Source organism: Schistocerca piceifrons, chromosome 8 (assembly GCF_021461385.2).
Source record: "Schistocerca piceifrons isolate TAMUIC-IGC-003096 chromosome 8, iqSchPice1.1, whole genome shotgun sequence".
NCBI classification, from domain to species: domain Eukaryota; kingdom Metazoa; phylum Arthropoda; class Insecta; order Orthoptera; family Acrididae; genus Schistocerca; species Schistocerca piceifrons.
Window position 1 is genome coordinate 377381071 of NC_060145.1, and position 12794 is coordinate 377393864.

Here is a 12794-nt window from a genome sequence, read left to right on the forward strand (position 1 = left end):
ATCCTAAGGAAATACAGTCCGCAAACAAAGGAAGTAGGTTACAGTACACTTTTTCGCCCACTGCTTTAATACTGCTCACCGGTGTGATAGGGTTGATAGAAGAGATAGAAAAGATCCAACGTAGAGCAGCGCGCTTCGTTACAGGATCATTTAGTAACCACGAAAGCGTTACGGAGATGACAGATAAACTTCAGTGGAAGACTCTGCAGGAGAGACGCTCAGTAGCTCGGTACGGGCTTTTGTTGAAGTTTCGAGAACATACCTTCACCCAGGAATCAAGCAGTATACAGGGTGAGTCATCTAACGTTACCGCTGGATATATTTCGTAAACCACATCAAATACTGACGAACCGATTCCACAGACCGAACGTGAGGAGAGGGGCTAGTGTAATTGTTTAATACAAACCATACAAAAATGCACGGAAGTATGTTTTTTATCACTAGCCTACGTTTTATTAAATAGAACCACGTTAGTTTTGCTGGCACATCTGAACATATAAACAAATACGTAATCAGTGCCGTTTGTTGCATTGTAAAATGTTAATTACATCCGGAGATATTGTAACCTAAAGTTGACGCTTGAAACCTCCGACGTTCAGTTGCGTGTTGTATCAAACACGGGCCACGGCCTGCAGCATCTGCAGGGACATGTTTACGATGACGACCGTGTTTACGAGTGTGGCTTTAGTGCACTGTTGTGGTTTGGTCTAGCTGTCGCAGTGTCCGCATGTAGCGCTTGCTGCTATTGTTATTCTGCATTCGTCTCCGTACGCAGACCGACTATAGTACACCGTGTTACCAGACGTCTGAGATAGTGTAGTGTTGTAAGAACTGTGACCATGGTGTATTCGAACTCTGAAAATGCGGAGATGATACTCATCTATGGCGAGCGTCGACGAAATGCAGCTGAAGCCTGCAGGGTGTATGCAGAACGGTACCCGGACAGAGAGCGTCCAACGTGCCGCACATTGCAAAACATTTACCGCCAACTGTATGCAACAGGTATGGTAGTAGCACGCAAACGGGTCCGTAACAGGCCCGTCACAGGAGAAGCGGGTGCAGTTGGTGTGTTAGCTGCTGTTGCCATGAACCCACACATGAGTACACGGGACATGGCGAGAGCCGGTGGACTGTGTCAAAGTAGTGTCATGCGCATACTGCATCGTCACCGCTTTCACCCGTTTCATGTGTCGCTACATCAGCAATTACATGGTGATGACTTTAATCATCGAGTGCAATTCTGTCAATGGGCATTAACAGAGAATGCGTTACAGCTCTACCTGTTTACCGATGAAGCGGGTTTCACAAACCACGGGGCAGTGAATCTACGGAACATGCATTACTGGTCCGTGGACAATCCTCGCTGGCTAGGACAGGTAGAGCGACAGCGACCGTGGACTGTAAATGTATGGTGCGGAATCATTGGTGACCACCTCATTGGTCCTCACTTCATTGCAGGGGCCCAAACAGCTGCAACATACATCGCGTTTCTACAGAATGATCTGCCAAACTTGCTCGAAAATGTCCCACTGGAAACGCGTCGACGTATGTGGTATCAGCATGATGGTGCACCTGCACATTCCGCAATTAACACTAGGCTGACCCTTGACAGGATGTTCGACGGGCGTTTCATAGGACGTGCATAAATTGGCCAGCCCTTTCTCCTGATCTTACACCTCTGGACTTCTTTCTGTGGGGTACGTTAAAGGAAAATGTGTAACGTGCTGTGCCTACAACCCCAGAGGATATGAAACAACGTATTGTGGCAGCCTGCGGCGTCATTACACCAGATGTACTGCGGCGTGTACGACATTCATTACGCCAGAGATTGCAATTGTGTGCAGCAAATGATGGCCACCACATTGAACATCTATTGGCCTGACATGTCGGGACACACTCTATTCCACTCCGTAATTGAAAACGGAAACCACGTGTGTACGTGTACCTCACCCCTCATGGTAATGTACATGTGCGTCAGTGAAAAAAAACAATAAAAAGGTGTTAGCATGTGGACGTAATGTGCTGTTCCAGTCTCTTCTGTACCTAAGGTCCATCACCGTTCCATTTGGATCCCTACGTAATTCGGTGCTCTCCGATACACACGATCGAACAGCGGAGGGAGTGCTACTCAAGCGTCAACTTTAGGTTACAATATCTGCGGATGTAATTAACATTTTACAATGCAACAAACGACACTGATTACGTATTTGTTTATATGTTCAGATGTGCTAACAAAACTAACGGGGTTCCATTTACAAAAACGTAGGTTTGTGTTAAAAAACATACTACCGTGCATTTTTTTTATGGTTTGTATTAACCAGTTACACTATCACCTCTCCTCACGTTCGGTCTGTGGAATCGATTCGTCAGTAATTGATGTGGTTTACGAAATATATCCAGCGGTAATGTTAGGTGACTCACCCTGTATTGCTCCCTCCTACGTATATCTCGCGAAGAGACCATGAGGATAAAATCAGAGAGATTAGAGCCCACACAGAGGCATACCGACAATCTTTCTTTCCTCGAACAATACGAGACTGGAATAGAAGGGAGAACCGATAGAGGTTCTCAAAGTACGCTCCGCCACACACCGTCAGGTGGCTTGCGGAGTATGGATGTAGATGTAGATGTAGATAGCACATAGCACTACTAGTAATTTCCCTTCTTCTTCCACCCGCAGATAGAGAGAGGAAAAAACGACAGATTATACAAGCCCTTGCCGGCCACTGTGACCGAGCGGTTCTAGGCGCTTCAGTCCGGAACCGCACTGCTGCTACGGTCGCAGGTTCGAATCCTGCCTCGGGCATGGATGTGTGAGATGTCCTTAGCTTGGTTAGGTTTAAGTAGTTCTAAGTTTAGGGACTGATGACGTCAGATGTTAAGTCCCATAGTGCTTAGAGCCATTTGAACCATTTTATACAAGCCCTTATTTCTCTTGTTTTCGCAGTCCTACAGCTTGGCGGCAGCAGAGTCGTTTTGTACAGCCAGCTTCCATTGCCGGTTCTCTAAAGTTTCTCAGTACCGTTTTCTTCCGTCCAGGGATTGGCATTCGAGTTCCCAAAGCATTTCCGTAATACTCGCGTGTTGATCGAACCTACCGGTAACAAATCTACTAGCCCACCTTTGGATTGCTTCGATGTTTTCCTTTAATCCGACCTGTTGGCGATCCCTAACATACGAGCAGTACACAATAATGGTTCGCGGTAGTGTTCTAAACGTGGTCTCCTCAAAATCTGCATCCACATCTACATCTGTACTCTGCAAACCATTATGAAGTGTATGACGGAGGGCACGTCCCACTGTACCCGCTATTAGGGCCTTCCCCCGTTACATCCGCGTACCCTCCGCTCTCATCAGTATGTAGACTGCTTCCCTTCGTGACTTTATTATTTTCTGTTAGTTCAAAATGGTTCAAATGGCTCTGAGCACTACGGGACTTAACATCTATGGTCATCAGTCCCCTTGAACTTAGAACTACTGAAACCTAACTAACCTAAGGACACCATACAACATCCAGTCATCACGAGGCAGAGAAAATCTCTGGCCCCGCCGGGAATCGAACCCGGGAACCCGGGCGTGGGAAGCGAGAACGCTACCGCACGACCACGAGCTGCGGACTTTCCTGTTAGTATAAATGCAGGAGAGCAATGTCTGGCTCATTTTACAACTGACGACGTAATACATATTAGTAATTGAGTACAGTGACGATGACATTGATATTTATCTCCTTGTAAGGTGTAAATATTTCGTGATACCTGTTGATCTGTAGACACGAAACTGATTCTACAGTAAAGAAATGTTTATCAGCAGTTCTTGGCGATGAATCCCGAGATTTTTTAAATATTTACTAATTGTGAGGCACACAGTCTTAAAATTACATAACTGACGGCTAGTAATCTTTTTTGTACATGATAGAATGCTAGTCCGAGAATTAAAAGTGGTCTCGTGGCTGAAAAGTGCCAGTGAATCATTATACATATGTTGCAAAACCTTTTAGTCTTTCGTTGATGTCCTTCTTTAGATAAACTAAAGCTGTACACAACTGTTTAGAGAAAATAGATGTACAGGGATTGGATAAAAATGTGGAAACACGGCTAGAAATGCAACCTTGAAAATAAATGCAGGTGCTGGGCAAGCGTGTATTGAACCATGAATCGCAGCAGCGCAATGTCCTCAATGCTTTGCAAGCGTCAGTCATGCTCAGAAACAGTGTCCTGACGCGTGTTGAGTGCCTTATGAAACAGCTTAGTGCATTCGAGATGGGGAAATTGTTGGTGCTCCTATGGAGGGTACTTCCGTAACCAAGGGAGACAAAGTGTCTGGTATCTCAAGACACACCCTATCGAGGATTTACATGGAATACAAGGGAGGCGGAAAATCGTCATCCGAGGACGAGGACGAAAGTGTGTGTTAAGTTATCGTGACACGATAATTGAAGAGGACTGTGACGGAAAACAAGAGGATGACGGCTGTAAAAGCCACTGCAGAACTGAATATCGCACTCGCGATTTCTGTCAGCACCAAAACAAAACGAAAGGTGGAATCGCAGGGAGAGATGGAATTCCAAAATCACTCATCTGTGAAGCAAATGCCCGTAACAGGAAAACGTGGTGCCGAAGCCATAAAACTTGGACTATGTGACGATGGAAGAAAGTCGTTTGGTCGGAAGAGTCTTGTTTCACACTGTTTCCAACGTCTGGCCGAGTTTAGGAACCAAGAGTGAAATATGGCGGGGTTGTAGTGGTGATTTGTGCTGCCATACTGTGGTAGTCCGTGGGCCTCATGAGTACTACGCAAGATCGCATTACTTCCAAGGATTATGTGACCATTTTGGCTGATCAGCTCCATCCCATACTACAATGTTTGCTCCGCAATGTACATGCTGTGTTCCAAGATGTCAGAGCTGCTGTTCACACATCTCACATTGTCCAGGACTGTTTTTGTTAGCACGAGGACGAATTGTCCCATACCCCTTGGCCATTGTCGTCACGACATCTCAATACTATTGAGTCTTTGTGATCTACTTTGCAGAGAAGGGTGCGTGATCGCTTACCACCTCTATCATCATTACCACAGCTCGCCACTTCTTTGCTGGGTGAATGTTATACACTGTCCATAGACATTAATGCGACGACCTGTCAAAAGCCTGAGTAATCACTTTTGAAATGCGGGTCGTTGCGAGACGTACAGATAGAGTGAATGAGTTTCTGGAAGATACAGACAGGGAGGTGGAACTTGGTGATTCCAGTGCCGTGGCCAGCTGCGGTAGATGACTCACTTGAGGATCCATGGAACAAACAGCTCGATCGAGTTAGTCCCAGAGATTCTCGACTGCGTTTATGTCTCCTGAGTTTCCTGGTCAACGGAGTACGGTAAACTAATCGTCGTGCTGTTTGATCCAAGCGCTTACCCTGAGAACTGTGTCACACTTTGCATTGTTCAACTGACACGCCATCGTATCGAGGAAAAACAAACTTCATGTAACTGTAGACATGGTGCCCAAGAATAGATACATATTTGTGTTGATCCACTCCCCCTTCCAGAATGACCAACCAGGGAATGCCACAAAAATGTTTCCCAGACCGTAACGCTCCCTCATCCACCCTGGAACGTTCCAAAGACTGTTGCAGGGCCACACGCACCAAACATGATATCTGTGGATATCACCATTCAGTGAGCATCAGCAGCGTTTCTCACTGATGAACAGCAGTCAGCATGTGTGCATGAACAAGGCGTCTGTTGCGGATGGCCATACGTAGCAACGTTTGCTGAATGGGCCTTTTGGAGAGAGTGTTGGTAGACCATTGGTTCATCTGGGCTGTCAGTTGCTCAACAGCTGCATGTCTGTTCGACCATGCACATCTCCACAGACGTCCTTCACCCCTATCGTGAAAGGCCCATGGTGTACCACAGTTGACTCGCCGTCGGTTTGGACAGTGCCACTTTACCATGCACAACTTAACGACGGCGGCACGCGATCAGTTTGCAAACTTTGCCATTTCGGAAATGTTTCCACCCTTGGCCCGAAAGCCAATGATCATGCCGTTTTGGACGTAAGGTAAATCGCTCTGTTTCCGCATTAAGACAAGGACTGCACTGTTTTCCCGCGTCCCAGAAACACCGTCTTCCACTGCTAGAGCTACCAACCGCCGTCTGGGAGTGGTTATTGCACGATGACGTCGAACATAGGCGGAACGTGTGAGATGTAATTTAAGATCATACGGAACCTGTGTTTATCCATATCGAGGTGACTCGATATGTCAATCGTTTTCCGAGACCGTATTCGGCGTCGTAATGTGTTGTATCTTTGGTGTTTTCATATTTTTGCCCATCCTCGTAGAAACACTATGTTCAAATATTCAAATGTGTGTGAAATCTTATGGGACTTAACTGCTAAGGTCATCAGTCCCTAAGCTTACACACGAGTTAACTTAAATTATCCTAAGGACAAACACACACCCCCATGCCATGCCCCAGGGAGGACTCGAACCTCCGCCGTGACCAGCTGCACAGTCCATGACTGCAGTGCCTCAGACCGCTCGGCTAATCCCGCGCGGCGGAACACTATGTGATCAAAAGTATCCGGACACCCCAAAAACATACGTTTTTCATATTAGGTGTACTGTGCCGTCACCCACTTCCAGGTACTCCATATCATATTCAAATGGCTCTGAGCTCTATGGGACTTAATTTCTCAGGTCATCAGTCCCCTAGAACTTAGAACTACTTAAACCTAACTAACCTAAGGACATCACACGCATCCATGCCCGAGGCAGGATTCGAACCTGCGACTGTAGCGGTCGCGCGGTTCCACTCCATGTCAGCGACCTCAGTGGTCATTAGACTTAGTGAGAGAGCAGAATGGCACGTTCCACGGAACTCACAAACTCCGAAAGTGGTCAGATCTGTACGCGAGATTTCCACACCCCTAAACATCCCTAGGTCCACTGTTTCCGATGTGGTAGTGAAGTGGAAACGTTAAAGGACACGGACAGCACAAAAGGGTACAGGCCGACATCGTCTGTTGACTGACAGAGAGTTGAAGAAGGTCGTAATGTGCCATAAGCAGACATCTATCCAGACCATTCCTAACTACGTCAGGATCCACTACAAGTACTATGACAGTTAGGCGGAAGGTGAGAAAACTGGGATTTCATGGTCGAGCGGCTGCTCGTAAGCCAGACATTGCGCCGATAAATACCAAACGACGCCTCACTTTGCGTAAGGAGCGTAGGTGGACGATTGAACAGTGGAAAAACGTTCTGTGGAGTGACGAATCACGGTACACAATGTGGTAACAGTAAAATTGGGAGGCGGTGGTGTTATGGTGTGGTCGTGTTTTCATGGAGGGGGCTTGCACCGCTTGTTGTTTGCGTGGCACTATCACAGCACAGGCCTACATTGATGTTTCAGGCACCTTCTTTCTTCCCACTGTTGAAGAGCAATTAGGGGATGGCGATTGCATCTTTCAACACGACCGAGCACCTGTTCATAATGCAGGGCCTGTGGCGGACTGGTTACACGACAATAACAACCCTGTAATGGACTGGCCTGTATAGAGTCCTGACCTGAATCCTTTAGAACACCTTTGGGATGTTTTGGAACGCCGACTTCGTGCCAGGCCTCACGTACCGACATCGATACCTCTTCCCAGTGCAGCACACCGTGAAGAATGGGCTGCCATTCCCCAAGAAACTTTCCAGCACATGATTGAACGTATGCCTGCGAGAATTTAAGCTGTCATCAAAGCTAAGGATGGGCCAACACCATGCTGAATTCCAGCATTACCGATGGAGGTCGCCACGAATGTGTACCTCATTTTCAGCCAGTTCTCCGTATACTTTTGATCACATAGTGTATCAGTGTGGAGAATGCATGTGTCACATCAGTATGCACCACGTGCAGCAATGACACCAGTGCCGCAGTCTGGCACGGCAGCGCAGTGCAGCGGTGGCCGACCTTGCGGCATGCCCAGCTTGTCCTCGATGTCGCCGAAGCAGCGCGCGGCGGACAGCACGAGCGCCAGGCAGAGCTGCGCCGTGGCGAGCAGCAGCGCCAAGTAGAGCTGCGGGCTGGACGCGAACCCCTGCAGCAGGTTGGCGCGCGCCGCGCCACCGAACCGCGCCAGCACCACGCCCGTCGTCGCCAGCGACAGGCCGCCCGTCACTGCACAAACAGAAAAGACACATACAGCTAACACACTTCTATACTACTGGCCATTAAAATTGCTACACCTAGGAGAAATGCAGATGATAAACGGGTATTCATTCCACAAATATATTATACTAGAAGTGACATGTGATTACATTTTCACGCAATTTGGGTGCATATATCCTGAGAAATCAGTACGCAGAACAACCACCTCTGGCCGTAATAACGGGCTTGATACGCCTGGGCATTGAGTCAAACAGAGCTTGGATGGCGTGTACAGGTACAGCTGCCCATGCAGCTTCAACACGATACCACACATCATCAAGAGCAGTGACTGGCGTATTGTGACGAGCCAGTTGCTCGGCCAACACTGACCAGACGTTTTCAGTTGGTGAGAGATCTGGAGAATGCGCTGGCCAGGGCAACAGTCGAACATTTTCTGTATCCAGAAAGGCCCGTACAGGACCTGCAACATGCGGTCGTGCATTATCCTGCTGAAATGTAGGGTTTCGCAGGGATCGAATGAAGGGTAGAGCCGCGGCTCGCAACACATCTGAAATGTAACGTCCACTGTTCAAACTGCTGCCAATGCGAACAAGAGGTGACCGAGACTTGTAACCAATGGCACCCCATACCATCACGCTGGGTGATACGCCAGTATGGCGATGACGAATACACGCTTCCAATGTGCGTTCACCGCGATGTCGCCAAACATGGATGCGACCATCATGATGCTGTAAACAGAACCTGGATTCATCCGAAAAAATTACGTTTTGCCATTCGGGCACCCAGGTTCGTCATTGAGTACACCATCGCAGGCGCTCCTGTCTGTGACGCAGCGTCAATGGTAACCGCCGCCATGGCCTCCGAGCTGATAGTCCATGCTGCTGCGAACGTCGTCGAACTGTTCGTGCATATGGTTGTTGTCTTGCAAACGTCCTCATCTGTTGACTCAGGGATCGAGACATGGCTGCATTAAAGCCATGCGGATAAGACGCCTGTCATCGCGACTGCTAGTGATACGAGGCCGTTGGGATCCAGCACGGCGTTCCGTATTACCCTCCTGAACCCACCGATTCCATATTCTGCTAACAGTCATTGGATCTCGACCAACGCGAGCAGCAATGTCGCGATTCGATAAACCGCAATCACGATAGGCTACAAACCGACCTTTATCAAAGTCGGAAACGTGATGGTACGCATTTCTCCTCCTTACACGAGGCATCACAACAACGTTTCACCAGACAACGCCGGTCAACTGCTGTTTGTGTATGAGAAATCGGTTGGAAACTTTCCTCATGTCAGCACGTTGTAGGTGTGGTCACCGGCGCCAACCTTGTGTGAATGCTCTGAAAAGCTAATCATTTGCATATCACAGCATCTTCTGCCTGTCGGTTAAATTTCGCGTCTCTAGCACGTCATCTTCGTGGTGTAGCAATTTTAATGGCCAGTAGTGTACATCTGCGTCGTACTCTGCAAGCCACCCAGCGGTGTGCGGCGGAGGGTATATCTGGTACCACAAACTAGTCCCCTCCTGCTCTCTTCCACACACGACCGGCCTGGCGCGTGGGAATAATTACCGTCGGTAAGCCGCTGCATAAGCTCTAATTTCTCGATTTGTCTTTCCGATGGATGCGTGTGGGAGGAAGTGATTTGTTGTGAGGGTCTTCTCAAAAACGCTCTCTCAAAATTTCGATGGTAAGCCTTGCTGTGATGCACAACGCCTCTCTTGTAGAGTCTCTCGCTCAATTTTTTGTCGAATATCTCCGTAACACTCTCTCGCCGAATAAATGATCCCGTGACTAATCCGAATAGTTTCGTCGTTTCCAATTTTTAAGGACTTGTTAGTATAAACGTTACAAGGAGTGGGTGAAAATAATAAACCCGTGTCTCACTTCTCGACTGATTTTTCTCTCATTTATCCTTTTCTCTCCTGTATTTGTTATCATTTTCGTTTCGTGATACACGCTTTTCACTGCTCTTGTTAGGTGTGTTGGATAGCCACTGTCATTCATTATTGTCAATAATTTATAACCCTAAACTTGATCGCTTGATGGCTTTTCAAAACACAGAGGGGACCAAAAAAATGTATCCACTGTTTAAAAGTCTACTAATTGACCGGAGTTGTCTCATTTTTCGTGAAAGTGTAGCTTAAAGTCCAACTTAAAGATATCACTGTAGGTGATTAACATCCACACACAAACGATGCCGCCGAACTGCAGCACGAACTACTGACTGCAACCTGTTCATTTGGATATTTGCACCTGAATGTACGATGGATCCTCGAAGTTCATCCAATGTGCGTGGCTTTTGTCGATAAACGACGTCCTTTAGTGTTCCCCACAGGTAAAAGTCCAGAGGAGTTAGGTCGGGGGAACGTGGTGGATACTCCACAGCACCTCTACGGCCTATCCGTCTTCCTGGTAGATTTTCATCGAGATACGCCATAACACGATTTTGGTAGTGGGCTGGGGCGCCATCTTCTTGAAAGTAAACTCTTTCGTCTCCACATAAGTCTCGGATGGCAGTTAAAATGGATGTCTGAAGCTTCTGAAGGTACACTTCACCGGTAACTGTGCCGTCAAAGAAGAATGGCCCAATCAAACCCCGGTAAGACAACCCACACCACACGTTTACTCCTGGCAAATTCACGGCTTTGTCTATATGGACGTCCGGATTTTCGGCGGCACAGTAGATGCAATTGCGGCGATTTACTGTACCATTGAGTTTGAACTGTGCCTCATCAGACCACACAATCATCTCTGCAAACTCCTCATCGTTGCGCACCATGTTAGTAAACCACTCGCAGTACTCCATTCTACGATCTAGGTCGTCCTCGTTCACTGCGTGTAGCAATCATTAGGATGTAGCACATCCACTTTGCTGTCTTCAAAATTCGCCGAACACTTGAGCTACTCACTCCAGTTTCACTAGCACACTGTCTCACAGACTTCTGCAGTGAGCGAGTGAATTGTTGTAACACACGACGGGAGTTAGCTGGGCTTGTTACTGTTACAGGTCGTCCAGATCGTTGTTTGTGTACATCTTTAACACAGCCTTCGGCTTCACACTTGTCTCGAATGCGACGAATCGTTAAACGTGTCGGTGGCTCTGTTTCATACTCATTTCGCCATTGCCGTTGAACCTCATTAATGTTTTCGTACTTAAAATACCACTTCAAAACTGACTTCCTTTCATCGAATGTAAGCCTTGCGCCAGCCATGTTTACTCGAGTAACTAGGTGCAACTAAGAACAAAACACTGACTATCTGGCGACTGTCATCTGACAAAACAAAACAGCGCAATACAACGCTTGTGTGGCGATTGCCGGAACTACAAACTATTACACTACCAAAGATGAGACAGCTCCATCAATTAGTTTGCCAGTTATGGACTTTTAAACAGTGGATACATTTTTTTGGACCCCTCTGTATATAAAAGCGATGTGAATTTAAGGCTGAACTGCCTTTGTTTCGCTACGCGGGATTAGCCGAGCGGTCTAGGGCGCTGCAGTTATGGACTGTGCGGCTGGTCCCCGCGGAGGTTCGAGTGCTCCCTTGGGCATGGGTGTGTGTGTTTGTCCTTAGGATAATTTAGGTTAAGTAGTGTGTAAGCTTTGGGACTGATGACCTTAGCAGTTAAGTCCCATAAGATTTCGCACACACTTGAACATTTTTTTTCCTCTATGAGTCGTTTTACTGTACGAATGTCGTATTCTATCTCCACATTGTTACTGTTGGAGAAATACCTCAGCTAGTTCTATTATACGTTACTGGTGACTGACGTTTAGTGTAGATATTTTATAACTCTCGGTCTGCAAACAGTTTCAATCTGTGCGGAAGTTTCAAATCAGCGCACACTCCGCTGAAGAGTGAAATTTTCATTCTGGAAACATCCCCCCTACCCCCCCCCCCCCCCCCAGCTGTAGTTAAGCCATGGCTTCGCAATATCTATACTTCCAGGAATGCAAGTTCCGCAGGAAAGCTTCTGTGAAGTTTGAAAAGTAGGAAACGAGGTACTGGCGGAAGTAAAGCTGTAAAGACAGGTCGTGTGAATCATGTTTGTGTAGCTCTATCAGTAGAGCACTTCTCCACAAAAGGCAAAGGTTTATATTTCAAGTCTCAGTCTGCACACATTTTTCATCTGCCAGAAAGTTTCAATGTATAACAGACTTTTATTTAGTTAATATAATCACTAACAGAAAGTAAGCACTTATTTTTGAACTATCATCTGAATAACACATAAACATCAGCCAAGGCACTAAAACCACCTATCACATTTACTTTCATCAGTTCCGTTCCCTGACCGAGGGAACAAATTGCTTTTTACACAAATAAATAGGTAAATAAATCGTGTCCTGTTGCAATAAAAAATATTATTAACTCGGTGAAGCAACTACACTCAGGTTGGCAATACTGCACCCGCGAGATCGTAGTGAATTCTGCCTCCACAAGTAATTATGTGAATACGATATTATAAGCAACTTTTAAACAATTCTTCTTGTTATAAATATAATGTAAGATTACTTACATTACTGTAAGTATTAGTGTTGTGTTAAAAAGATAAACGGATGTATTATTTTTCTCTGGCATACAGTTCTAGCTTTAGGCCTACTTTAAAGTGAGAGAAATGCGCAAAAAGAG

At 46.7% G+C, this 12794-nt stretch overlaps 1 protein-coding gene across 1 annotated transcript in view; it reads right to left on the reverse strand.

The window, feature by feature from the left end:
- The window catches only part of LOC124711817 (amino acid transporter AVT1B), a 217907-nt gene that overhangs the window by 18558 nt on the left and 186555 nt on the right, over positions 1–12794 (reverse strand). Inside the window, exon 8 of the mRNA XM_047242044.1 lies at positions 7960–8166. Coding sequence (XP_047098000.1) covers positions 7960–8166 — 207 coding nt within the window. The remainder of the gene's footprint in view (positions 1–7959; positions 8167–12794) is intronic.